The sequence below is a fragment of the Drosophila albomicans genome, chromosome 3 (genome assembly GCF_009650485.2).
Source record: "Drosophila albomicans strain 15112-1751.03 chromosome 3, ASM965048v2, whole genome shotgun sequence".
Taxonomy (NCBI): Eukaryota; Metazoa; Arthropoda; class Insecta; order Diptera; family Drosophilidae; genus Drosophila; species Drosophila albomicans.
The window spans coordinates 18,482,144-18,506,845 of record NC_047629.2 but is presented as its reverse complement, the minus strand read 5'-3'; the positions used below and the strand labels follow the sequence as shown (position 1 = coordinate 18,506,845).

The 24,702-nt window shown below is 42.7% G+C and overlaps 9 protein-coding genes across 14 annotated transcripts; 3 read left to right on the top strand and 6 right to left on the bottom strand.

The window, feature by feature from the left end:
* Positions 1-4: 4 nt before the first annotated feature.
* LOC127565524 (uncharacterized) lies at positions 5-360 on the bottom strand. Its single transcript, XM_052004349.1, has 2 exons — positions 247-360; positions 5-189 (listed from the first exon to the last, which is right to left on the bottom strand). Exons 1-2 carry the CDS (start codon positions 350-352, stop codon positions 5-7), a joined length of 291 nt encoding a protein of 96 aa, XP_051860309.1. The 5' UTR covers positions 353-360.
* A 156-nt stretch (positions 361-516) lies between these two features.
* Positions 517-961, bottom strand: LOC117571041 (shematrin-like protein 2). Its single transcript, XM_034253009.2, has one exon. It carries the CDS (start codon positions 941-943, stop codon positions 590-592), a length of 354 nt encoding a protein of 117 aa, XP_034108900.1. The 5' UTR covers positions 944-961; the 3' UTR covers positions 517-589.
* Positions 962-2,640: 1,679 nt separating this feature from the next.
* LOC117566632 (uncharacterized) lies at positions 2,641-3,108 on the bottom strand. The gene has a single exon (XM_034246172.1). The coding sequence runs from the start codon at positions 3,106-3,108 to the stop codon at positions 2,641-2,643; it is 468 nt and encodes a 155-aa protein (XP_034102063.1).
* Positions 3,109-4,086: 978 nt separating this feature from the next.
* On the top strand, positions 4,087-4,572 carry LOC117566633 (keratin, type II cytoskeletal 2 epidermal). The gene has a single exon (XM_034246173.1). It carries the CDS (start codon positions 4,087-4,089, stop codon positions 4,570-4,572), a length of 486 nt encoding a protein of 161 aa, XP_034102064.1.
* Positions 4,573-4,875: 303 nt separating this feature from the next.
* LOC117568236 (MAGUK p55 subfamily member 7) lies at positions 4,876-13,500 on the top strand. Of its 4 annotated transcripts, none has more exons than XM_034248711.2 (9): positions 4,876-5,482; positions 8,690-8,778; positions 8,837-9,114; positions 9,175-9,306; positions 9,751-9,780; positions 10,172-10,339; positions 10,409-10,730; positions 11,525-11,818; positions 12,271-13,500. In XM_034248711.2, exons 2-9 carry the CDS (start codon positions 8,736-8,738, stop codon positions 12,789-12,791), a joined length of 1,788 nt encoding a protein of 595 aa, XP_034104602.1. In that variant the 5' UTR covers positions 4,876-5,482; positions 8,690-8,735; the 3' UTR covers positions 12,792-13,500. The 4 variants fall into 4 exon arrangements, with proteins under 4 accessions (XP_034104602.1, XP_034104604.1, XP_034104603.1 ...); XM_034248713.2 differs by having other exon boundaries at positions 4,877-5,482; positions 11,642-11,818; XM_034248712.2 differs by lacking the exon at positions 9,751-9,780 and having other exon boundaries at positions 4,877-5,482.
* A 642-nt stretch (positions 13,501-14,142) lies between these two features.
* Positions 14,143-16,112, top strand: LOC117568238 (beta-ureidopropionase). The gene is made up of 4 exons (XM_034248716.2): positions 14,143-14,367; positions 14,881-15,143; positions 15,203-15,822; positions 15,877-16,112. Exons 1-4 carry the CDS (start codon positions 14,264-14,266, stop codon positions 16,048-16,050), a joined length of 1,161 nt encoding a protein of 386 aa, XP_034104607.1. The 5' UTR covers positions 14,143-14,263; the 3' UTR covers positions 16,051-16,112.
* LOC117568237 (spermine oxidase-like) lies at positions 16,054-17,958 on the bottom strand. The gene is made up of 3 exons (XM_034248715.2): positions 17,826-17,958; positions 17,091-17,764; positions 16,054-17,025 (listed from the first exon to the last, which is right to left on the bottom strand). Exons 1-3 carry the CDS (start codon positions 17,832-17,834, stop codon positions 16,158-16,160), a joined length of 1,551 nt encoding a protein of 516 aa, XP_034104606.1. The 5' UTR covers positions 17,835-17,958; the 3' UTR covers positions 16,054-16,157.
* Positions 17,959-18,387: 429 nt separating this feature from the next.
* On the bottom strand, positions 18,388-21,690 carry LOC117567293 (spermine oxidase-like). Of its 3 annotated transcripts, none has more exons than XM_034247167.2 (2): positions 21,583-21,690; positions 18,388-20,227 (listed from the first exon to the last, which is right to left on the bottom strand). In XM_034247167.2, the coding sequence occupies exon 2, from the start codon at positions 20,191-20,193 to the stop codon at positions 18,673-18,675; it is 1,521 nt and encodes a 506-aa protein (XP_034103058.1). In that variant the 5' UTR covers positions 20,194-20,227; positions 21,583-21,690; the 3' UTR covers positions 18,388-18,672. The 3 variants fall into 3 exon arrangements, with proteins under 3 accessions (XP_034103058.1, XP_034103060.1, XP_034103057.1); XM_034247169.2 differs by lacking the exon at positions 21,583-21,690 and adding an exon at positions 20,662-20,873; XM_034247166.2 differs by lacking the exon at positions 21,583-21,690 and adding an exon at positions 20,556-20,870.
* Positions 21,691-21,784: 94 nt separating this feature from the next.
* On the bottom strand, positions 21,785-24,696 carry LOC117567291 (exocyst complex component 3). Its single transcript, XM_034247162.2, has 2 exons — positions 23,412-24,696; positions 21,785-23,358 (listed from the first exon to the last, which is right to left on the bottom strand). Exons 1-2 carry the CDS (start codon positions 24,381-24,383, stop codon positions 22,114-22,116), a joined length of 2,217 nt encoding a protein of 738 aa, XP_034103053.1. The 5' UTR covers positions 24,384-24,696; the 3' UTR covers positions 21,785-22,113.
* Positions 24,697-24,702: the final 6 nt, after the last annotated feature.

The following is a 24,702-nucleotide window of genomic DNA, read 5'->3' as shown; positions in this document are numbered from 1 at the left end:
TAAATCAAAAGTTGTTCATTTGATAAATGGGATTTAGGGCGCCATAATATTCCAGCTGCGGTTCGGTGGTGCTGCGCAAATGTATGCGAGGATGCACGGTGGTGCTTGTCCTGACTGTGGGTTGCCAGCGTTTCAATGCCTGACGCACTTGCCCCATAAGGTTGCGCCACAAAGTGTGTCTCGGACCTGCTACATACAAGTGAGCAAAATCAACCACAATATTGTATAAATCTACAACGAATTTACCCACTGGCGGTGGTGCCACTTGCGGATCAATCTCCAGTTCATCTAAGGCAGCTGTGAAGATGAAAATACCGCTAAGCAGCAACAGCAAGAAACAAACGGAACCCATCGCTCTGAGTCCCCAAATGAGAGGGGAAGTCTTCGACTGACAGCTACTTATAAGCAGAGCTCATTGTGGCTGAGATGCTTTCGCATCATAAAAGTGGGGCACTCCCCCTTAAGCAAGTTCGAGTTACACATAAACATAAACACACATTTATTCAGGCGGGCATCATCACATAAGAGCCGCAAAACAGAGACAAATATCACAAGAGTGTTGCAAAACGACAGACAAAATGCTTTTCATTTAGCCATAAAAACCGCCGCCAAATCCGCCGTAACCTCCGCGATAACGAGTGCGTGTCACGACACGAGTGCGCTGGAAGCCGCCGTAGCCACCACCGAAGCCACCGAAACCACCGCCGTAGAATGGTGGTGGTGGAGGCGGGGGACCAAAGAAGGGCGGTGGTGGTGGTGGTCCAAAGAATTGACGAGCTTTGCGTGCTCCCTCGACACCATCAGTCTGTGAAGTCTCGCCCGCAATCGATAGATCCGCAAGTGATGCAGTCGATTCAGCTGCCACCGGTTGTTGCTCCTCCGCTCCACAGAGCAGCACAAAGGCGCAGAGCACCAAACAGAATGTTAGTTTTGCGTATTCCATTGCCGTAGTCAGAACTAAATATGAGCTCGCAATTACGCTTTAATTTATAGTCAAATATCTGATGGAGGTGGTCGAAGAAGAAGAACTATAGAACTGAAGTTCATTGGCATTTTTCGATTGTCATTGAAGGCAGCCACACCACAAGGCACCACACAAAACGCCAAAAAACTAATTAGATATCGAAAAAACCCAAAAGAATTTGAAGTTGTTTACCTGAAATTGACCCACAACTGATGGCGATAGACGCGGAAGTGTCGGCTGCTTGTTCCACAGTGGAACCAGTCTATGCTCAAGTTATCTGAACTGTGGTGAGCTGGACAACAGATGCCTATCACAGTTGCCGACCGAATTGATGAAGAACTTCGTTCGTTTTTAATATATGACTTGATTATGCGTAAACTTATCACGAATTAGGCTACGAGTTACAACAAGTCAATTACATACGAGTAAAACTCATAGAATTGTAGACTCAAATGTGTAACGCATAAAATAGTTAAACAAAAAATATAATAATATATAATACTATAAACTTAAATTTTTGAAATTTCGAAACAAAAGAAATCTAGAATGTGAAATACAGCTACAGAAGTTTCTACATTTGTTCTTCTTCTAGATTTATTATTTTTAAAAGTTTTAGAAAATTTAATTTATTATATATTACCAAACTACTTTAGACAAACAATAACCACTTAATATAAAATAAAAATACATTATCAAGTAAAGTATATAAGCTGTATGTGAGTTGAAAGAAATCTATTTAAATGACATTTTCTAAAATATAATAAAACATAAGTTCAATTAGTCTATTTTTATTTTCAAGTGCATTTGTATCGAACAACTGTAAAAATCTCAAGGGCTTCTCTGAAATTACTTTTCCAGATCATTCTACATCGAAATCGGATGCCGACACCCACAGTAACGTCATGACTTAGATCTCACAGCATACTGGCGCTGATCTTATTATACGCCGCTTAAATGCTTACTCAAAATACTTTTGACTGCACACACAAGTGGGGATTTTTTCATAATTACCCTACACTTTAAATTGTATAAGGTCGAATTACTTTCTTAGCTCCAAATAAATCATATTTTGTGTGGAGTGCTACAAACATAAAGCGTATTTGAACGTCGAGCTAAGCCACTGAATGTTGCTTATTTTATTTATAGTATTGTGAGTTATGGCTAAATAATAGGCAAACAAACAGCCGAAAACGTAAAATGAAACTCAACATAAACAAGAGTCACAACTTTAATCTTCACAGCAAAACTGCAATATCATCAACATACAAACACAAATACTATACAAGATAAGTATGAAAACAACACAAGAGTTTGCTCGTCTATAAGATACCCGCTACACATTTCAATAATTGTAAAAAATATACCATCAATATACTAAATATTGTATTCGTCTGAAGAATATATCATCAATATACTAAATATTGTATAATTCAACTAAATATAAATACTAAAAGCATTACAATTTTCTTATACTTCTTACCCAATTTTTTTGGAATGATAAGAACAAGATAAGATATACATTTGATAAATTCGGCGATACATCCATCTTCAATCTTTCTTTTTTCTTTTCTCAATAATCATAACACCCATCTGTTTATAAGTAATTGGTATAAATACACACACAATCAATCTCGAACCACTTTTGTTTATTGATTTATTTACACTTAAGACTTTATTCAACCCAGAAAGCCGCCGATGCCAAAACCTTTTATCTTGGCAAAGCCAACACCACCGCCAACAAAGCTACCACCGCCGATGCCACCGCCGAAGCCTCTGCCATAGCCTCCTCCATAGCCACCTCCGTAGCCGCCTCCATAGCCTCCACCGTAGCCTCCTCCATAGCCACCGTAGCCGTAGCTGGGGATCGTTTGAACTGTTGAAATGGTGGACACCACGGGCACTGTGGTGATGACGGGCACCGTGGAGACCACTGGCACAGTTTGTATGGCCGGAGCTGCAACGTATCCACCTCCAATGCCACCGCCGCCCACAATGCCGCCTCCAACGATGCCACCGCCAACAATGCCGCCTCCCAAGTGTCGCGCTTTTCGCACCAGTTCGTTGCCTTCGCTCACAATGGGTGTGGCTTCCAGCTGACTGAAGACCAGCAACGAGATGAGCAAGTAAACCGTTTGCCGGATCATCTTTGAATCAACTACTGAAGATTGCCCCAACCCAAGCTGGCTTATTTATGCAAATTAATTAGTGGCCCACGTCTGTTGGTGCCTTCTCGTTAAGTTGTTGGCCTATTTGCATTATCAATTCACAAATGTGATGCCAAAATTCCCCGAGAGCTCAGTGTCAAAGCCAATGTACTCATATTCTAGCAATGTTGATGCTACATCATGAAATGCTCAGCTAATGCATGCACTCAGAGAAACTTGCAGTTAGCAATGGGAACAATTTTCATTTGAAAAATATTAACTATTTTTCGCAAAATTCTGTGAATAAAAATATTCCTTTAAAAAATCAGCCTATAATAAAGTTTAGTAACTATAAAATATCCACTATAAATCAATAAATAAAAGATTTTCAAAATCGAAATATTAAAATAATATTTTTAAATTACATATTAGTTTTTAGTAGCAATTCCTTAAGCTAAATCATAAAATTCTTTAAGAATTTGATATACAAAAATGTGCATTAACTAAAAATACTCGCCATAATTCTGTAACTAAGAGCTATGCAAAATTAAAATATAAAATGTTTAGAGGATTTTAGAAGTATTCAATATTTTATGGAGTTCAAATACCTTAAGTTCATTTCAAATCTTAAATTTTTTAGATCTTAATCATTTATTATTTCAAATTGTAATTGATTCTTAATATTTCTAAAAATTCATTAACTACATTTTGATAAGTTTGCTTAACACCCATTTCTTTCAGTGTAGTTCGCACCTAATCACCTCCAATTGAAGGTCGCAGTCCACGTGCAAGAGGCCGCGTAACTAGCAACTCTTAACGTGGCTAATGTGGAAGCAAACAAACGCAGCATAGGTTTTTGGGATTTTACATTGGTGCTCATGACGCACCACAGCACCACACTGCAAGCCATGGCGGGGCAATAAAAACGTTGACGGCTCTGCGCAGGCGTGACACAACGTGATAAACTATACGCTAAAGATGAAGTGGTGCCAACGACATATACAACTGCTGCTGATCATCGGCGTTGCACTCGCAGTGGAAGCAAACGAATTCGGTGGCATTGGTGGCATCAACGCAATACAGCAGGTGCCGGTGGTGCAACAGGTGCCCATTGTGCAGCAGGTGCCCGTCATACAGCAGCAGCCACAGAGCCTTGGACTGGGAGGTGCTGGACTGTTGGGTGGCGCAGCTGCTGGCGGCGGTGTGGGCGGCTTTGGTGGCTTCGGTGGTGGCTTTGGCAGCTATCGCGAGAGTTATCGCGTGCGAGGACGCGCCTTTGGCGGCGGCGGCTTTAAAGGCGGCTTCGGTGGCCTCGGCGGCGTTGGCGGCTTTGGAGCTGGCGGATTTGGCGGCGGTCGCTTCCGGGCTCGCTATGATAAAAAAGTAAGCGGTGGATTTGCTGGCATCGGTGGAGCAGCTGGTAGTGGTGTGCTCGGAGCTGGCGGCGCTGGATTGCTAGGTTAAGAATTACCTTAAAAAAGGATAGAAAAACATAATATTAAATTATAGAAATAAAGCCAAAGGAATGAGACACCCTGTATGTAAGACACAGACACTGACAGACTTGTACTCGCTGCTGATATTATTATTTTTGTTATGCTCACACAAAATTTGCTGACATGCGCAAATTCAACCCTCATGCTCTGCTCTACTGTGCTCCGCTCTGCTCTCCTCTGTTCTGTTCTGCCCGGGTGGTGCGACGCATGGCGGCGGTGTCTGTGTTGTGTTTCTGAATGGGGCAGCCAGCCATCGAGGCAGCCAGAGACTTGGCCTCAGTTCGAGTCAGTCGCTCGCTGCAGTCGCTCGTCGAGACGCACACAGAGACTGCTCTCGTCGTCTCGTTTCGCAGTCTCATCTGTCGCTTTTCATTATCAATCTCTGGCCAAAAGAGGCGCCGTTCTTCCGCGCTCCATTCAGTTCCGTGACGTTGTTGTTATTGTTGTTGTTTGCAGCGACCTGCAACCGCATCCACAACGCGACCCGTGACTTTGCTCAACGTTGTCTGCAATTTCTTTTGACAATTTGACAACAAAATCATAGACAATTGTTTTGCTCGAGGAATGCTCGTGGACCTCACTAAAAATAGCCTCGAATCTGAGCTATATTAAGTAGATATATATATCCATATATATATGTATATTTAGTTGTGTGTGTTATGCTGTGTGTTGTCTGCGCCAAGTGGAAAACTTGTTAAAAATAAAACATAACGTCAAGTGAAAGCCTCAGAAACTGCCCAAGTGCAGATTAGCATATGCAAAAAATAAAAAAAAAAAACAACAACAACAACAAAGAATAACAGCAGCGACAGTTAGCACAATCTCCAGCGACAACAACCACCGAGAGCATCAAATTCTGGAATTTCATTTGATCTCAGGTAAGTTGCATTCCCGCCTGCACTCCACTTTCGCCTGGATTGTCTTTACATTTTTTAATTAAAAACCAAAACGAAAATTTTCATTTAACGCTGCGCTCTTCGACTCTCGCTTCCTCTCTTCGCTCTCTCGCGCTCTTCTGTTGTACAGTGTGACCAGCTGTCGCGTTGAAATTCGTTTGATTTCATTGCACATAAACAAATGTTGTTATTTTTTTGTAGTCTCGCTGTTTACAACAATTATCGAACATTTTTGTTTGGCAATTGTCTCTGATTTAACAACCCCTGACACACACTCTCTCCCTGTCGCGCTCTCTCTCCCTCGCACTTTCGCGTACACACTCTCTTTGGCGGCTCTCCCCGAACACAACAATGCTTTCATATTGTGTTACCTGTCTTATCTTATGGGCACAGTGGCTTCCTTTGTCTGCCCATTGACACGTATCATTATGCACAACAACAACAACAACAATAACAAAAAATATTGCAAGCAACAACAACAAGTGTGCTTTCCAGACAGTCTTCTGATATTAAAGAAGAAACACGCGTTAGGCAAAGCACTTGGCAAGCTCTGAAGTCCTGTGCAACCGCACTTGCAATTAGCGTAATTGCAGCTCAACCACACGCACACAGTCACACACACACACACACACACATATATATCATACACTGACACATGATATGTGGCATATCATTTGGCAAGTTGATAGACAGGCTCATCACGCTTTTGACTTGCAAGACATTTGCAGTATTCCCACATCATGTTAAAGTTCAAGGCAGCAAACCAAATTCTGACAGTTACATAAGTATAGTTAAATTGATTTACTTTACTAATAACAAACTTATTATCACCAAATATCTAATTAAACAACAAGAACTATCCACTAAATAGTTTCTGATAGTAATAACAATAACTAAAAGGCAGAATAAATATTTAAGGGAAGTTTCTAGAATTAACAAGAGAAACTTGTTTTTTTTTAAAAGAGTTTTTAAAAATTTCGTATTAATATGAATCTAATATACTTAAACCGTATTTAATAATATTCGTGTTGACAATAATGAGTATTAATTATATTTAATAAATTTAAAACACATAATCAATTAAAGATTTCCGCCATTCATAAAACTATAAAAATTTGTTTGCAAGCATTAATGTTTATTCATTTCATTTAGAACATTTATGACTACATACAATTTTGAGAAATTATCAATCTAAATTAAAATACAACTCGGAATATATTTATTATTATTTATTCAGTTAGATGCCATTCATTCAGCCGTATATTTTTTAGAAATTTATTAATTTATCGCATCAGTAATTTCAGTTAGATGTCATTCATTTATTTCTAGCGCTTAAATTAGAATACAAAATATTCAGTTATTTATTTAGATATTCAGCACTGCTTTAATTCAAAACGATTCATTTTACTTATTAATTAAAAAATCCTTAATTAAGTCTCATGTCTAGTCAACATTCGAAGCTGCTTAAATTGCGCTTGTAGTATAAATAAGTAATAAATAAAGCGTATAACTTATACACATTATACAATAGGTTATTCACCAACTTTACTCAATCGATTAATGCTTCTCGGTGTATTGATTTGAATAAGTATTTTATTATTTTCACATTCAAAAGGCGGACCTGCTGTTATTTGCATGTGTTATGAAGTACGTATCCTTGTCGCAGTCAATTTCAATGATATTAAACCTCGCTCTCCCCCCTCTGACATTCCCCTTAAGTACGCTCACGCTGCTGACGTCGTTGCATTTCACCCTGGCAAAAGGCGAAAGCGTTCGGTTTTGGGCACCACTCACACACTCACACACACACACACAAACACTCTTACGTGACCACATGCGTGTTGCTGTGTGTGTGTGCGTGTATGTAGTTCAAGGTCATCGAAAGTTTGAGGCTGTGAAGGAGCGCAAAGTAGAGCACTGATAAAAACCCAATCAGCAAGCGTCCTCTCGACAGCATCACAACAGCATGGTCAAGGATTCGTCAGTTGTACCTGATTAGTTTTGTGCGTGTCTCATGTGAATATTCGAGAACGAAAACAAAGCTCGAGGCATGCGAATGTCATTTAAGGTTCATCAACTCGCAGCTATTTTTAGCGTCAGGTCAAAGGGAAGGCACTAATGAGTGCCTGGCCTGGCCAGCTGCTGGCTTGCCAACAAAAGCGAACGAGTTCAGGCCCATTATAGACGCCAGCAAGTGCCAGTGAACTGCCGCTTGGCAGCTGGCCAGTGAATGAGACTGGGGGCCATGCCTATTTTCCACCTTCGAGAGCGCAGCCATGCAACAGGAAGCGCAGCCATTGAACATTTAATGTATGCAGTTGTCGTCCATAGTTGCTTGGCCTAGTGCAGCAAACGTTTGCAATTTATGACTGTCACTGAAAAGGGAACACCGTCGACCATGTGACCAGTGAGGCGAGAGACAAAGCACAGCCAGCAGCAGCAGCACAGCGCAGTATTGTTCACCTGAAAGTGAGCATAAATTGTGTTATTTCTAATCGAGTTGCCTCTTTGGCCAGCTGCCACTGCCGCTGCACATAAATCAGCAGCGTTGTGTGGCAAGTGGAGCAGCCTGAGTTAAACCCCATGTAAGTTGTGCCTAAAGCCAACTAATTGCATTTTGCGCCACGCCAGCAGAAAGCTTCGACTTGCGAGAAAGTGTCGACGCCAGTCTGACGCCAATGTCGAAAGTCTAATGAAGCGAAAATGGCCATTGTACGCATAAGCAATGTCCCCATTACGTATACAACGCGTTGTCAAACCAATTTATTTTCGCTTCTTCTTCTTCTTCTTCGTTTTTTTTGGCAAAAACTGACATAAAGGCGGACGTTAATGCCTTCTTTTCAGCTTTTCTTCAGCAACTTATCTATAAGATGTTTGTAAATTGACTTTCAGCACGCATCAAATTTTCATTTTGTATTCACTTTCGCCTTCGTCACATTGCAGGATGTGCTGCGACTTGTGTTTGGTGTCGTCTCCCTTTGGGGCCAAGAGTCAGCGCAAATTGAGTTAAATTCAGTTATCGATTTTTATTCACGTACGTGTATTCAGTTCTATATTGGGTTTCTTCTTTCAAAACGCCTCAAGTGGATGGGGGAGGCAGATGGCAAACAAGCAATGCGTTCGCCTCAACAATTTAAACTTGAGCTCGACAGCCACTTTTAATTGATGTTTCTTTTCCATTGTATCTAGGTGAACCACTTGACGAAGCATAAGGAACTCTGTGGGAGTGTGTAGCATGCTAGCCGCAGTCATGGCATCAGATATCAATTGGGATCCAGGTTAGACTCTTCACTTTGGCAACACTTGACAATCTTTATTAACTTGATGCCTTTGCAGCGCTTTCGAGATTGATAACAACGTTAAAGGAATCGGACAATCTGTCCAATGACCAGGAGATTGACTTTCTCAAAGCTCTGCTGGAGTCCAAGGAACTTAATGCCTTGGTTAACGTACACACAAAGGTGGCCAAGGTGGGTCGCGATGATCGATTAGCTCCTGTTTTGTCCTCCTCCGCCCAGGTGCTTTACGAGGTGCTCGAACAGCTCTCACAGCGCTGTCATCTGAACGATGAGTGCAAGGAGGCTTTCCATCTGCTACAAGACTCCCATGTGCAGGTGAGTAAAGCTCTAAATGTTATTTAAATGGAGTGTACTTATCTGTAATCTCTTCACTAGCATCTGCTGTTTGCCCACGATGCCATTGCCCAGAAGGACTTTTATCCGCATCTGCCGGAGGTGCCCATCGAAATGGACGAGGATGAGGAGACCATCAAAATAGTGCAGCTCGTCAAGAGCAACGAGCCATTGGTAAGTTAATCCCTGCTGATATCACAACTCATTGCCCATCTTCAGTTTCATCGTCATTTCCATTGTCGGCTCAATCTGTATAAAGCTAATGCCAGTCTCGTAATTTGTGTAATGTCATTTCACACTCTCGTCCTCGTCCTCATCCTCATATCATGTTGAGTAAGTCCTTCAACTGTTCTGTCTCAGCTTATGCCTATGTCTAAACAAAAAAAAGAAAAACTGCTCCAACTGCTCCTCTCTGCGCTTTCATTCATTTCCTAACAAACCGCATCTCTAACAAATTATTTACGCTAACAAATATTTTGTAAATTTTGCTTTGTTTACCAACAAAAATGAAAACAAAAAAAAACAAAACATTTCGAAAATCGAATAAAATCGAATTGATTATCCAAAACTCGCCCATAAAAATAACATAAATAAAATAAATACAATAAATAAACACAGACAGGAGCACAAAGTGCGGAACCGATTGTTGTAAGTAAACAATGTCCTTAACTGTAAAGTTCCAAAAACCATAAAACTAAGACTGTTGTTTAACTTGCCACTGCCACCACCACAACAACAAAAACAACAACAACAACAGCGACAACAACTAAACTTGCCACACAACAAAAACAACAAACAAAACAATTTTGTATAAAAACAAGCACAATTTGTTGTTCCTTTTGTAACAATTGACTGTTGTAATTTCAATATGTATCGGAAACACCCAAAATAAACAACCAGACTCTCACACACTCACACTCACACTCACATACACACACACATACACGCTCACTCACACACTCACACGAGCAAAATACACACATGCACATACACAGAGAGCAAAAACTTTGATAATAAAAAAAACGTTGCCTACTTTTAGGGCGCAACTATAAAAACCGACGAGGAGACGGGCAAGATAATCATTGCTCGCATTATGCACGGCGGAGCTGCGGATCGCTCGGGTCTGATACACGTAGGCGACGAGGTCATCGAGGTCAACAGCATCAACGTGGAGGGCAAGACGCCGGGCGACGTACTCACCATTTTGGTAGGCAATTTAAACACTCTTTTTAATTTACATTATTCATTTATTAATTGTGTATTTTTAAATGTGCAGCAAAATTCTGAGGGCACAATTACCTTCAAGCTGGTGCCAGCGGACACTAAGGGCGCACAACGCGAGTCCAAGGTGCGTGTGCGTGCTCACTTTGACTACAATCCGGATGTGGATCCGTATATACCCTGCAAGGAGGCGGGCCTCGCTTTCCAGCGTGGCGATGTCCTGCACATTGTGGCGCAGGACGATGCCTACTGGTGGCAGGCGCGCAAGGATCACGAGCGCTCAGCACGCGCTGGTCTCATACCTAGCAGAGCGCTGCAGGAACGACGCATTCTGCACGAACGCACCCAACGGGAGTCAAATGACTTGGACTCGAAGCGTAAGTGTCAATCAGCATCATCTGCCATAATCAACATTCGAGGTATAGTGTATGTCGGTTATAGTTATTTATAAGACATTTTAATAATGTTGCTCTGATCATAAGTATCTTAAATTTCTCTAACAATCGCTCCATTAAATGTTCCTAAATGGCTTAATGCCATTCTACATTAATACATATAACCAAAGATAGTTATGTGCTTTTCATTACCTCTAACTTTAATGTTAAAGACTGATAACTATTTTTGAATGACTAAAAAATGTCTTTAAATTAGGCAATTTATTTATGTGCTTTTTATTAGCTTTAACTTTAAAGTCAAAGTCTCATGTTTAACTATTTTTGAATGACTAAAAAAGTCTTTAAGTTAGGCAAGGCTGATCAATTTTTATTGTTACATTTTTATAATGCAATTAGTCTTTGAAACTATTGAAAAATTGCCAAAAATAGTGTAAAGGAAAAAAGGAAAAAAAAGTAAAAATAATTTATTAACCTAATAAAATACATTGCTATAAAAATAAGTCTTGACTTTAAGAAACTTTAAGCCCCAGCTATTAGCCACTATAACTTTCAACTTTCATAACTCTCTGCATTATCCTTATAACCGATATACTCATATACTACATAACACATTACCTCCTCAATTGGTCTTTCTCCCATCATGTGTTTCATTCGTTTCATTCTAACCATGTGGCACGCTCATGCATAACAAAAACAACAACAACAAAAACCATCGCTCCACCTGTACCTCAACCTCCTAACGTCATCTGCAACCTCATCAACGCGCCGGGGCACAGCGGGTTCATGCGCCTCACTCTGCACCACCCCGCCGGGCTCGCCGCGCCTGCAGACGAGCAGCAGCAGCTCGTCCTGTCGTCAGCCAAAGACTAAAAAGATCATGTACGATTTGACAGAGAACGATGACTTTGATCGCGAACTGATTGCCACATATGAGGAGGTGGCCAAGCTGTATCCTCGTCCTGGCATCTTTCGTCCAGTCGTGCTCATCGGTGCCCCTGGAGTTGGTCGTAATGAATTGAGGCGACGTCTTATAGCTCGGGATCCGGAGAAATTCCGCAGTCCAGTGCCGTGTAAGTTTGAAATTATGGGATGAAAGAATAAGAAATCTAGGTTCATAAGTAAGAAAAGTTTTTAAATTCAAATCTTTAAATAAGAAAATTCATAAATGAAGTTCCTTTTAAGATTAAAAATTCTAGTTTAATATTTAAAATCTTAATATCGCATTTTCTGAATTATACAAAAATGTTAACATTTTTGCAATAAGAACTTTCTTATTATGAGAATAGAATTATTAAAGAATATTTGTAATGTTTTTTTTTTTGTCATTTCAAGAGAAGGAAGAACTTTTGAAATATTTTCATTTCAAGATCAAAATGATAGTTTAAAATAGAAATTCTTGAGGTTCGAATTTCATAAAATATTCAAAATACTTAATGCTAAAATCAAAATTTCCTAAAATGAATGTTTTTAGAATTCAATTTGTCCCTTACAAATTAATCACAGTATTTATTTGATATTTTAGATACCACTCGACCCATGCGCATTGGTGAAGTTCCTGGCAGGGAGTACATCTTTGTGGCTCGCGATAAAATGGATGCAGACATCGAGGCGGGCAAATTTGTGGAACACGGCGAGTACAAGGGACACCTGTATGGCACCTCGGCAGAGAGTGTCAAGTCGATTGTGAACGCCGGCTGCGTCTGTGTGATCAGTCCGCATTATCAGGCCATCAAAACGCTGCGCACGGCACAGCTGAAACCATTCCTTGTGCACATTAAGCCCCCAGAGTTGGGTGTGCTCAAGTCGACGCGAACCGAGGCTAGGGCCAAGTCCACGTTCGATGAGGCGAATGCGCGCAGCTTCACCGATGAAGAGTTCGAGGATATGTTGAAATCGGCTGATCGCATTGACTTCCTATATGGCCACTTCTTCGATGTGGAGATCGTCAATGGGGAGCTGGTGAATGCTTTCGAGCAACTTGTCCAGAATGTGCAGCGACTCGAGAATGAACCTCTGTGGGCGCCCTCGATTTGGGTGCAGTAAATTAAGGGATCAAGGATCACAGCATGCCATGCAAATTTGTTGAACAAAGAAAAAACAAAACAAAGAAAAAGAAAAAGAAAACACCAAAGTATTTGCCATACGAATTTAGCCCTTGTTTTGGTTCTCGTTGTTGTTCTTACTGCCCTAAAAAAGTGAAGCAACGTGAGAAGCCGATAAAGCTAAATGTACAGTTAGTTGCCAATGTTGAACGGCATTTAGATAGCGACAGACGGACAAAGAGACAAAGAGACCGACTCAATTTGACTAGACTGAACTGGACCGAAACGACATAAGAGACGTATATAGAGAAAAATACTATTTACCCTTAGGCAACCCTTGGGGACGATCCTGTCCAGCGTTAGTCCTTTTCACGACATGTACCTTTTTGCGTAACAGTGAAAACAATGAAAAGAATACAATAAACTGAAGTAAAAATTATAAAAAGAAAACCAAGCGAAAACCAAAAATAAAAAGCAAATTATAATATGTAAACTAATTCAAGAAACCATTTAACCAAAACATTTAAGCGAAATTATTATTACAAAATGAAAATATGTTGTACAACAATTATTTTATTCGAATAATGATGTCCGAAATCCATCTATATACATATATTAAAGATATAAAATGTTTAAATTTTATAGACAAACCAGAGAAAATTATAAATGTGTTACAAATTCCAGCAAAACTGACTTTTGTGATCTGATAACAAAGGGCATTTTTATTCAATGGTATAATATGGCACAGTAAAATAATATATTTAAAGAACAAAGTAACTAATAGAATTGGGATATTATTTCATAAGAGATGCGAAGAGTTACTACGAAAAACAAGAGGAAAGCTTCTTCAGAGATATTTTAACAGATTTTATTCCTAGCATAGATTTCATGAGGATATTTAATCATCGGATATAATATGCAAATTACCTGAAGCAACCACATAAGTGTTAAAGTACGCACTAGCTCGCTATTTGCATATGTTTAGTGCGAAGTCGGATAACACCTCAGCTGATTTTAGATAAGCTCAACATTGTATTATTTGTTATCACTAAACCAACAAAAGCAACCACAAGCAAAACTTTGTACCACGCCATATAAATCAACTAAAGCGCATAAGATTTCCATTGTTAGTAATTTAGAAATTAAATTCGCTGTGCAAGTGCAGTACAAAAGTGCACATAAGGGTTAAGACTTCGACTGCTCATAAGGTCAATCAAAGCCAGCAGGCAGGGAAACTGCGACGCAGAGCGAGGAACACCAGCAGAGGCAGAGACAGCAGCAGCAGCAGCGAGAGAGACAAGAGCGGCAGAGAAAAAGAGGCAGAAATTAACTGCGGCGATGGCAGCGATCGCATGGCATTCACATTCCGGATTGTGCGCTTATCGCGAGTGGTTGCTCCCGTCGTTCCTGAATAATACTCGCAATTTCATTCAAATTTAATTGCACTTTTGTCATACCACAACTGGAATAATCATGTCTGCATTTGAACTGAAGAGTCTTGATGAATGCTTGGAGAAGCATTTGCCAGCCGAGGAGTTGAAAGAGGTCAAGCGCATACTTTATGGTGTGGAGAAGGAGTAAGTTCACAATATAGCATACAACAATCTAGCTATGTATATAATTAAGTAAGTATGCTAATGCAATTAAGCATTTAGATTAGCGCTGATTTGATAGGTTTGAAATACAATGTGGAGGCAGCGCACTGCAGAGATAAGTCTAGAAGAAAGTCAAATACTTTGTAGAGAACACGATGGAATCCATTGGACAGCCATTCCCTATATCAATATGTAGAATATGTAGAGAAACACCCATTAAATTTATAATTAGAAAATACATATTACGTATACGTAGCGGCGTCCGTCGAAATACATATATCGCAAGCTGGTGGCAAAAAATGATGATCAAAACAAACGCAGATACATAATAATAATAAAAATAAATGTTTACGAAGTGGCAAAAGAAAAAGCGAACAGATGAGCAGAGCAGAGTGCGCTCTCTTTCTCTCTTTGTACCACCCTCTCTCGCTTTCCGTTTTTTACTCTCTCTCTCTCTCACATGCACCCATTCTTAACGTTTGTGTTACCCCTTAGACAAACTCTGGAGCTGCCTGCAAGCTCCTTGACCACCGCCAAGGAGAATGGCTTCGAAATCAAAGGTTATCGCTTCACCGCTCGCCCCGAAGAGCTGAGAAAGCCGCGTCTAGTGCGTGTGGGCGCCATTCAGAATTCCATTGCACTGCCAACAACGGCGCCAATTGCGGAGCAGCGTGAGGGCATCTGGAAGAAGGTCAAGGCCATGATCAAGGCCGCAGCGGAAGCAGGCTGCAACATTGTGTGCACGCAAGAGGCATGGAGTCAGTATTTTCTCCCGCTCTCTTTCATTATTCCCCTTTAAACATTCCTCTCTTCTCAGCTATGCCATTTGCTTTCTGCACACGCGAAAAGTTCCCATGGTGTGAGTTCGCCGAGGAAGCGGAGAAAGGTCCCACCACCAAAATGCTGGCCGAGTTGGCCAAGGCCTACAACATGGTCATCATACACTCCATACTCGAACGCGATGTGGAGCATGGCGAGACCATTTGGAATACTGCTGTTGTCATCTCCAACAGCGGTCGCTACCTCGGAAAGCATCGCAAGAATCACATACCACGCGTGGGAGACTTTAACGAGTCCACCTACTACATGGAGGGCAACACAGGACATCCGGTGTTTGAGACCGAGTTCGGTAAGATTGCCGTCAACATCTGCTATGGTCGCCATCACCCGCAGAACTGGATGATGTTCGGTTTGAATGGCGCCGAAATTGTCTTCAATCCCTCGGCTACCATTGGGCGACTCTCGGAGCCATTGTGGAGCATCGAGGCACGCAATGCTGCGATTGCCAACAGCTATTTTACCGTGCCCATCAATCGCGTGGGCACCGAGGAGTTCCCCAATGAGTACACCTCTGGCGATGGGCAGCCGGCCCACAAGCAATTCGGACCCTTCTATGGCTCCACCTATGTGGCTGCTCCCGATGGCACTCGCACTCCAGTATGTTTAAATGTAAAACTTCCCTAGCAAGTATTAATTGCCCTTTGCTTGCAGAGCTTGTCGCGTTGCCAGGATGGCTTGCTGATCACGGAGCTGGACTTGAACCTGTGCCGTCAGGTCAAGGACTTCTGGGGCTTCCGGCAAACGCAACGTTTGCCACTCTATGCGGAGTCGCTGAAGAAAGCATCGGAGCTGGACTTCAAGCCACAAATCATTCGGGAGCAGTAAAGGTTTAAAGAGACCTTAAGCATTTTTATTATTTAAAATATAACAATGTAGCTAAATGTGAATACTTTGTGCTCATTTACTACTACCTACATGTAGTATATAAACTATTACAAATCCTTCTGATAGTATCCGGCGAGACGACGCGCCTCCCGTATACCCGTCTCCACAGCTCCATGCACCGTCGAATAGTGATCGGAGCTGGTCGCCTCGCCAGCAAACAGGATTATGGGCCGCACCGTAATCGGTCTGATGTCCAGCAGGGAAACATACGATGGAGTCGTCGGCTCATAGGCCAGCACATTGACCGGTTGAGCTAGTTGATCGGGACCCGTGTTGTAACTCTTTGTCAGCATCGAGGGATACGAATAGGAACCCATATGAGCGGGATCAATGCTCCAGTGACTGGTGACCACGCACTTCGGTTGTGTGACTTTCATTTTGGGCAAAAACTTGCGTAGCATAAGCATAATTCCAAGGGTCAACAGTTTAGAGTCAATCGATTCAATGATCTCCGTATTGGGGCCTGCTGCCCAGCCGAGCAGGACCCGCGGTTGATGCGCATAGGGTTGAATACTGTAGATGTCCGAGAGCCATTCCAGCTGCGGCTGATTCAAATCATCTGCACACCACATTGCATTGAAGCCCGTCCAATCGTCCTTCCAGAACGGCTCCTCGAACTCTGCAAATATTTTACACACATGCCCGAAGCCCATAAAATTGATGGCCTTGCGTTTTGCCAGCGGCAGATTTGGAAAGAAGAGTCGCGGATTCTTCTTGAGCACACCCAACGAAGCGGTAATTACCACATGATCGGCTAAATACTGATTCTTGTTCTCGCACGTGATCTGTATGGTGCCATCGATGCGATCCCAATCGATCTTGAGCACACGCGAGTTCAAGTCAATGCAGCCTTGAAGCAAACCATGCTCGTTCATCTCATTACCATCGACCAGGACGCGCAGGAACTGCTTGTAGCTGTCAAGGAAAGGCAAGAGCTACATATGTATGTTGTTTTGAAATAAAGTATATTCGATCCTTACCCCTTGTCACGCCAATTGAGCGTGCCATCCCCTTGACACGGTCGAAAGGAACCGTAGTCAGCCGCATTCATGTCCGTGTCCACAGCTGAGCCCTCCATTTTCTTGAATGTGCGCAGAAAATCGACAGCCCATTCGCGATCAATGTGCTTCATATCTGGCTTCGATAGCGCCTCGGCAAACTTCTCTACCAGATACTCACCATAGGTGCCGTCGCAATCAATGAGATCCTCATGCTGATTCCGCACTATGCTCCTCATCACCTTAACAAGCTTGACCAGCATAGAGCGTGGCATCATCTGGCCATTGGAGCGTATCCACTCCACATTGACATATGCATCCCAGCTTGATGTATCCAGCAGATTGAGTCCCTTTACCATCTGATACACCACGTTGCCATGCTTGCCATTTACCCACTGTGCACCGACATCAATGTAGTTGTCGGCAAACTTCATTGTTCGAATGCGACCACCAATTCGATCTGACATCTCCAAAATGCGTACATGTTGGAAGCCCTGCTTCTTCAGCTCCATGGCGCAGGCCAAGCCAGCGGCACCTGCGCCAAGGATGACAATATTAGGCTCCGAATGAAAGGACTGGCTGAGCTTCTTGGGTGTCTTAGCCTTGGACGCATGGTAACGATTGTGGAGCTGTCTATGTGTTTTCTTCGAATAGCACTGCAGGCAGCGAGGATTAGGGAGTCAGATGAGTTAATAGGTAACGGCTAAACACACTTACACTTCCCATAGACCGTAATTTTTACAAACATTTATAACTGACAATTTTGTGTTTGAAGCACAACCAGCCTACCTCCTGAATAGATAACACGAAATTAAAATCAACCTAATCAAATTATATATACAGTTCATATATGTTATATCAAAAAACTTTTCTTATGAGGTTGGATTTTTTTAAATACTCCCTGACTAAAAATCACATCTTTTTCATTCGGACGTATTCCCTCAAGGTTGAGTTTCCTCATCCTAACTACTTTAGGCTATTCTAGTATTATTAAATACTCCAGGGTAGATCACACTAACTGAGCCCTAAAATAGTTGCAGCTATTCTTGACTAGACTGAACTTCAGGATCTACAATTGGCATGCCTAAATTAATTAGAAATTCTTTGGCAAGTAATAAATAAAAAAATGGTCTATTAATATCCTTAATAGCTATAAACTAGACTATAAACCGGACTATAAATTTTCCTAACCACTCCCTTAGTTAAACCTTGTTAATGTGCGTTTGAATGCAATCAACTTTCTTAGCTCCTCCCTGAGGCACAAGACTTTACTGTAAGATTTAAACAACTTTATTGGGCAGCTGCCAGATGCGAATATAATAAGAATTCAGCATATTTGTATATATATTCGTAGCTCGATCATATATCAAAGATCGTATATCATATCATGTCTAGTATTAGTCGTCGACTTAAAGTAAGAGCCTTATATACCTTATGCATATATCATAGTATATGAAGTCTATCCAGTATTATTGATTGATTGCGTAGTGTGTGGTCCCAGTCCAGTTTGGTCCAGGACCAATGAAGACGATACTTTCACATGGTTTGCATCCATAGCCTGATGCTATAGCTGTGACTTGGTCACATTCACAGCTCCGCTCAGGCCATAGAAGTCAGCAAGGCGCTTGGCCTCCCTCCAGCCCGCCTCGACAGCGCCATGGACTGTGGAATAGTAATGTTCGCTGGTTGCTTCGCCGCCAAACAAAACAATGGGCTTGTCACAGCGACTCTGTTGATGCAGCGATTTGTCACGGCTCGGCGATTGCGGAGTCATGGTGACCACAGTCAAGGGCTGAGCCAAGTCGCCGGCTCCGGTGCCCAGACGCTCGGTTTCCATGGAGCGAAACGAGTAGGAACCGCGAAAATGTTCGTTAGTGTACCAGGCAGAAGTGCGGAAGCCCACGGGTTCAGGTATTGACCAGTGTAGGAAGCGCCGGAAGAGATACATGCAGCCGGCAATCACCTCATCCTCGGGCAGTGTCTCCATGTGCCTGCCATTGGCATTGATTATCCAGCCGGCAAGCACATTGGGTTGATAACTGACCCGATAGAAGCCAAAGACATCCTCCAGCCAGGCACGCGAGGTATTACGTATATCACTGAGGTCCTCCTCTCGCCACAACAGCGTGAATCCCGTCCAATCCTCAGGCCAAAAGGCCTGGGGAAACTCCACAAACAGTTTGTTCACCGTGCCGAAGGCCAAACCCTCGACGGCACGTTGCTTGGCCACCGGCAGCTTTGGCTCAAACAGCTGCAAATGCTGCTCCTTGAGCACACCCAGGGAGACAGTGACAATCACATGATCCGCCAGACAACTTTCACCATTGGTCAGTTGCAGTTCGACGCGAGAATCGTTGCGATTCCAATTTATACACTTGACGATTCTGTTAAAGAGCACACGCTGCTCGAGAACACCCAGATCCGAGTCGGATTTCAGCTCTCGACTGTGCATCAACAGACGCAGCAATTCCACATAGCCCTTATCCTTCCAGTTCAGCAGTATATCACCCTCGCATTCCCAGTAATTCAGATAGCCACGACCCGACACCTCCTCCAGCGTATCGGATGCTTCCACCGAGTTCTCGAATTTCTTGTAATTGTCAAAGAACTCGTCTGCGATAACCTGATCGATGTCAGCATTCTCAGGCAGCCGCAGCATCTCGTAGAACTTGTTCGACAGGTAGCTGCCCAGCGAGCCACTGCAATGTCGCAGCTCCAGCTGTCGCGTCACAAGCGAATCCCCCACAATCGCCTTCAACCGGTTGGCCACATTATCAGGCAACACCTCCCGATTGCTGCGCACACACTGATAGTTCTCATAGACCGGTCCCGTCGACTCCAGCAGATCATGTTTGCTAGCCAGTTCGTGCACAATGTTATCCTGCTCGCCGTGACACCACTGGGCTCCCATATCGATTACATTTGCCCCAAAGGGTATCGTGTGTATGCGTCCGCCTAGACGATCCTCGGCCTCAAGGACGAGCACGTTCTGAAAGCCATACTCCAGGAGTTTGGTGGCACAGGCAATACCCGATGCTCCAGCGCCGATAATAACAATCTTGTGGTCCCGATGCGATCTGCTCATATCGTTCTCTCAAACCGAATGTGTCTGCTAACAACTGTGGAGATTAAAGGTAGATGATTTGAAGAGAGTGATGAGTGATGGGATGAAAGGTGCTTATTAGGAAAAACATTATCTTTTAACTAGCAATTAAGATTTATTTTAGTTTTTGATTGTATTAGTGTTGTTAATAAGTTGTCTGTTTATCTTAAAAGATATCTGAATCATTATATTCCATCCCGAAAATATGAGTCTAGAAAATATGATTAGGATATATTTGAGAACAGCCATTACATTTTTAATACCAATATTTAAAAAAAATGTTTATAATAAATTTAAGTTATTGCAAAATAAAAAGAAAATTAATTATATAGAAATTACTTTACTTTACTATATAATATTAAATTTGCGATAGTTTCAATTATCCGTTATTAAAACTAAGTACATTATATGAGGAAACCCGTTAACGAATAATTCTGAGTTTTGTTCTACCGATTGTAAGACAGCTTTGTAACTGTCCTTAGCGACGACTGCGCAGAATTAAAGCGAAAAGCCGGTAAAGCAAACCGTAATTGTATATTTGCATATGTTTCTGCTTATTTCATTTTCTTTTATCACAGACAGCTGCAGCACAAGCTCACAAAACACCGGCAAATTCCGTTCATTGAATTATTCAGTTGCAATTACAGTTAGTTAAACAGAGAAAGCAGCATTTGAAAACAGCTGTTGAGCGTTATTCACTTTAAATTGATTGCAATGAAGCAAGAGTAACGGGCAAACGTTTGAATACTGATAAGAAAAGGCGCGCGCGACAAACGCTGATAAGAAGAGTTCGTCTGAAGTGAGAGTGAGAGTGCTGATGGGAGCGCAAGAGAGGGAGAGAGAGAGAGAGCAGTGAACTAACGAACTCAAACACACACACACAGGCATACGCGTACTCAGAGAGAGTTCAACATGAATTTATTAATAGCTAGGTTTTCTGTGGGTGAACGGACATTGGAAATTCTTGTTCTTCTTTGTATCTGACTGCTTGCATCTTGCTGGACCAGTCCGCTTTATGCCACTTCGACACAGTTTGTCGTTAGCAACCCCAGCGGGAAACACACAGCAACACTAACACCACCACAGCACATAGCTTATACAATTCATGCTCACACCTCACACACACTAACACACACATTTAGGCTTTGCGGCAGAGTGAAAGAGAACGTAGCATTGATTTTATATTCGACGACAAACAAAATAACCAAAAAAGTTTTTCAAGGTTCTGCGACAACAAGCCGCATGCATTGAAATTATAACAAATGGCAACTAAATAAATACATAAATACACTATACAATATGTATGTTTCTATGTACCCTGCTCTATTCTTTTTCTCCCTCATAATGTTTTCCGGTCACAGTTTAACTCACCGTTAAAAATTGATGTCGATACTTTTTAAAGTATTAATGATTATTAATATTTATTAGAGTTTTTTAAATTTTGTAATAAATTGCTGACAACTTAATATTTATTGCACTAGAGAAACATAAATAAATATGGGAAAATTGACGACGGCTGTTGCTCTCGCTGCGCTGCACGCTGCTGCCGTTGTCGTTACAGACACAAACAAAACTGAGAATCATATGGAAACGTGCTGCTCCACAATGCTTATGCTGCGCCCAGAGGCGCACCTGTCACCCTGTTACCCACAAAGGGGAATGCCCAGGGTGAATGTGAACTTCCGGGCTACGCCACTGCGCGCGATGTTCAAAAAAGCTTTCGCCGCATTAAAGCTCGCAGCGAAAGCGCGCCAAAGAATGCGAGAGCAGCTGACTGGCCAATGGAATGAGTATGTGCGGGGGAGGAGGATAGTTGTTGTCGTAGTAGTAGTGTAATGTTTACTCATCGTTGTTGTTGTTGTGATTTGTTATGCTTAGCACATTCGCTGCGTTGTTTTGCGTCTACCACAGCTTGTCACTAAACACAATCTCTTTGAATATGCAATCCTGCTTGGCAATGCTGACCATTGACTTCTTGGACTTCATGGCATCCTGCACCTTCTCCCGCACCTCCGCCGCCTTCACATCGTTGCGTATGTAAAACAAACGCACCAAATGATCCTCACTCAACGACGGATAACTGCCCAGCAACGTATGCAAATCCAAGATCAGCAGCTCAATATCCGAAATAAGAAGTGCCGACAATGTGGCAATCAAATCCAAGGGGGAATCACTTAGCGATATCTTGGGTGCAATCTTCTCGAAGAAGAGCTTAAACCGCTTTGCCTCCTGGTTGATCTTCCTCGTAATCGCATCGCATTCCACACGCGGTTTCGACAGACGCTTGGAGAGCAGGGCACGAATGTAGCGCTTGGCCAGCAGCTTTTGCGCCTCGTTGATGACCATCTCAAAGTTGGCCGGACGCAGATGATTGTAGTCCTGGAAGTAATCGTCGAGGGTCACACAAATGGTGTCAACGGCAATGCTACTGCCCAGCCACTTGACGGTGAAAAGATCATTAAAATGACACTCCATGTCCAAGAAGGCCTCCTCCAGCAAATAGTTGGCGGCATGCGCGCGTATGCGTTGAAAGGTGGCTAACAACTTCTCGAAATCCTCGTAGTGATCTGTGCGTGATTTGGGCCAATACAATTGCTTCATCTGCTGTGCCAACTCCACCATCTGCTGACTGTTGTTCACAATGGTAATGATATAATGCGTAAAGTATTTGATCTGGTCGCGATTGCGAAAATGATGCTCCTTCAGTTCGATGACATTCTTTAAGTACGTCTGGCCAAAAATCTCAACCTGTTGAATGCTCATGACCAGCGCCTTAAACGTCAGCTCCTGGTGTATAGTGTTGGTCACCTGCAAATGCTGATCGATCATCTGGAATATGATTACAGGTGCTGAGGTATGATAATAATGCTCATCCTGATCGGGCACCATTTCGGAAAACCATTCCTGCTTCTCGGTTTGTGCAGCCTTCGTCATCCATTCCTGATAATTGCGCTGCATGTTTTGCAGATACTCGTTCTCCAGCGCCTTGAGATGCTCCTGTCGCAACAATGGACCTGCCAGCTTGTGCACATCCACGCTGAGATCGGGATGCGACATGAGCTCTACGCCTGGATAAGTGTGTGTGACCCAGGCTAGCATCGAAACATATTCATTGCCCTCCAAACCCGAGCGCACGATGTTATCCAGCTATAAAGAGGAAATGAGTAAGTGTGGAAAGAGAGAAAGATGTAGTTACTCACATAGCTGGAGAGTCCCTCGTGATAGAACTTGACGTACTCGTTGAAGATGTCGTAGTGTGGGGGAAAGCAGGGCACGCACAACGACTTCACTACACGCAGATCCTCGAGGATGATCTGACGGAGTATTTCCAGATCACGCACCAGCCACATTTTGTTGTCCGCTCGCTCCTCTAGCTTAGAGCCCTCGATTCGTGTGATGACCGCCCCCTGCAGCACATCCATAATCATTTTGCGCCAGGCCTTGGGACGTCCCGGAGGGAGGAAGCCCGTAACTTTCTGTTGCTGAACCGCAAACTGATCGTTTTTCTCTTCGCGCTCAACAATTCGGAGGGCGGTGACAATAACGGTGGGCTTCTTGCGCACCGTGTTCAGTGTGCGACTGATTATGAGCCGGATCTTCTTCTCCAGCGCCTGCGACACGGTGTCCACCTTTTCAAAGTGCCGCTTCAGTGTAATCTTATCGGAGGCATGTTGCTTGGGCTGCTTGTGCAGCTCATACAACAGATCATCACGAGAGTTTTCCAAATCCGACAAACACTGATGGGCATTGAGTAGCTTATCCTCATCGATGAGTGCCATGGTCTTTTGCACGCTGGCATCCACATTGAAGATGTGCTTCAGATTCTCCATGGCCGTCGCATACTGTGAATGTTTTGTGTTCTCCTCGCGCACCACTTCCAAAGCATCATAGACCTCGGGAACACCCTCCAACAGCCGCTCCACAGCGTCCATGCGACGACGCACCTCGCGCACATCCTGCATGCACGTCTCCAGCTGTTTCAGTCCCACACGCACGCCCTCCAGCTGATTCTGCATTCCCGTCTTTAGCAACGCCTCCACTGAGGCTTTTTTGCGGGCAATGCGATGACGATACTGCTCGACCTTCTCCAACTGGCCGGGGCGCTGCAGCATGTTCTGTATGTCCTTGAGCGCTGCTTGGCGCGCCTCCTCCTCCAACTGCTGCAAATCCATTATTTAAATTTGCGCTTTTTAATATTTGCGAATGCTATTGTGATTAATTCGTTTACGAAGAGATTGCAGGCAGTGTGACCACAAATTCCATTTACAATTATACCAAGAAAAATTTTCCAGTTTGTTGTAAAGGGCAGAGCCCGCCGCTTTTGAAACTGTTTGTTGCTCAACTCTTTCCACGATAATAAGAGATTATTTTTTATTATCCAAATGCAGGATTCGCAAAAATTTAATAATTTTGTTTGCTCAAGTACCTGCCAATACAAATCCCACAACGAATAATGCTTACTTTTCGAAAACTGTACAGTTTGAGATGCAC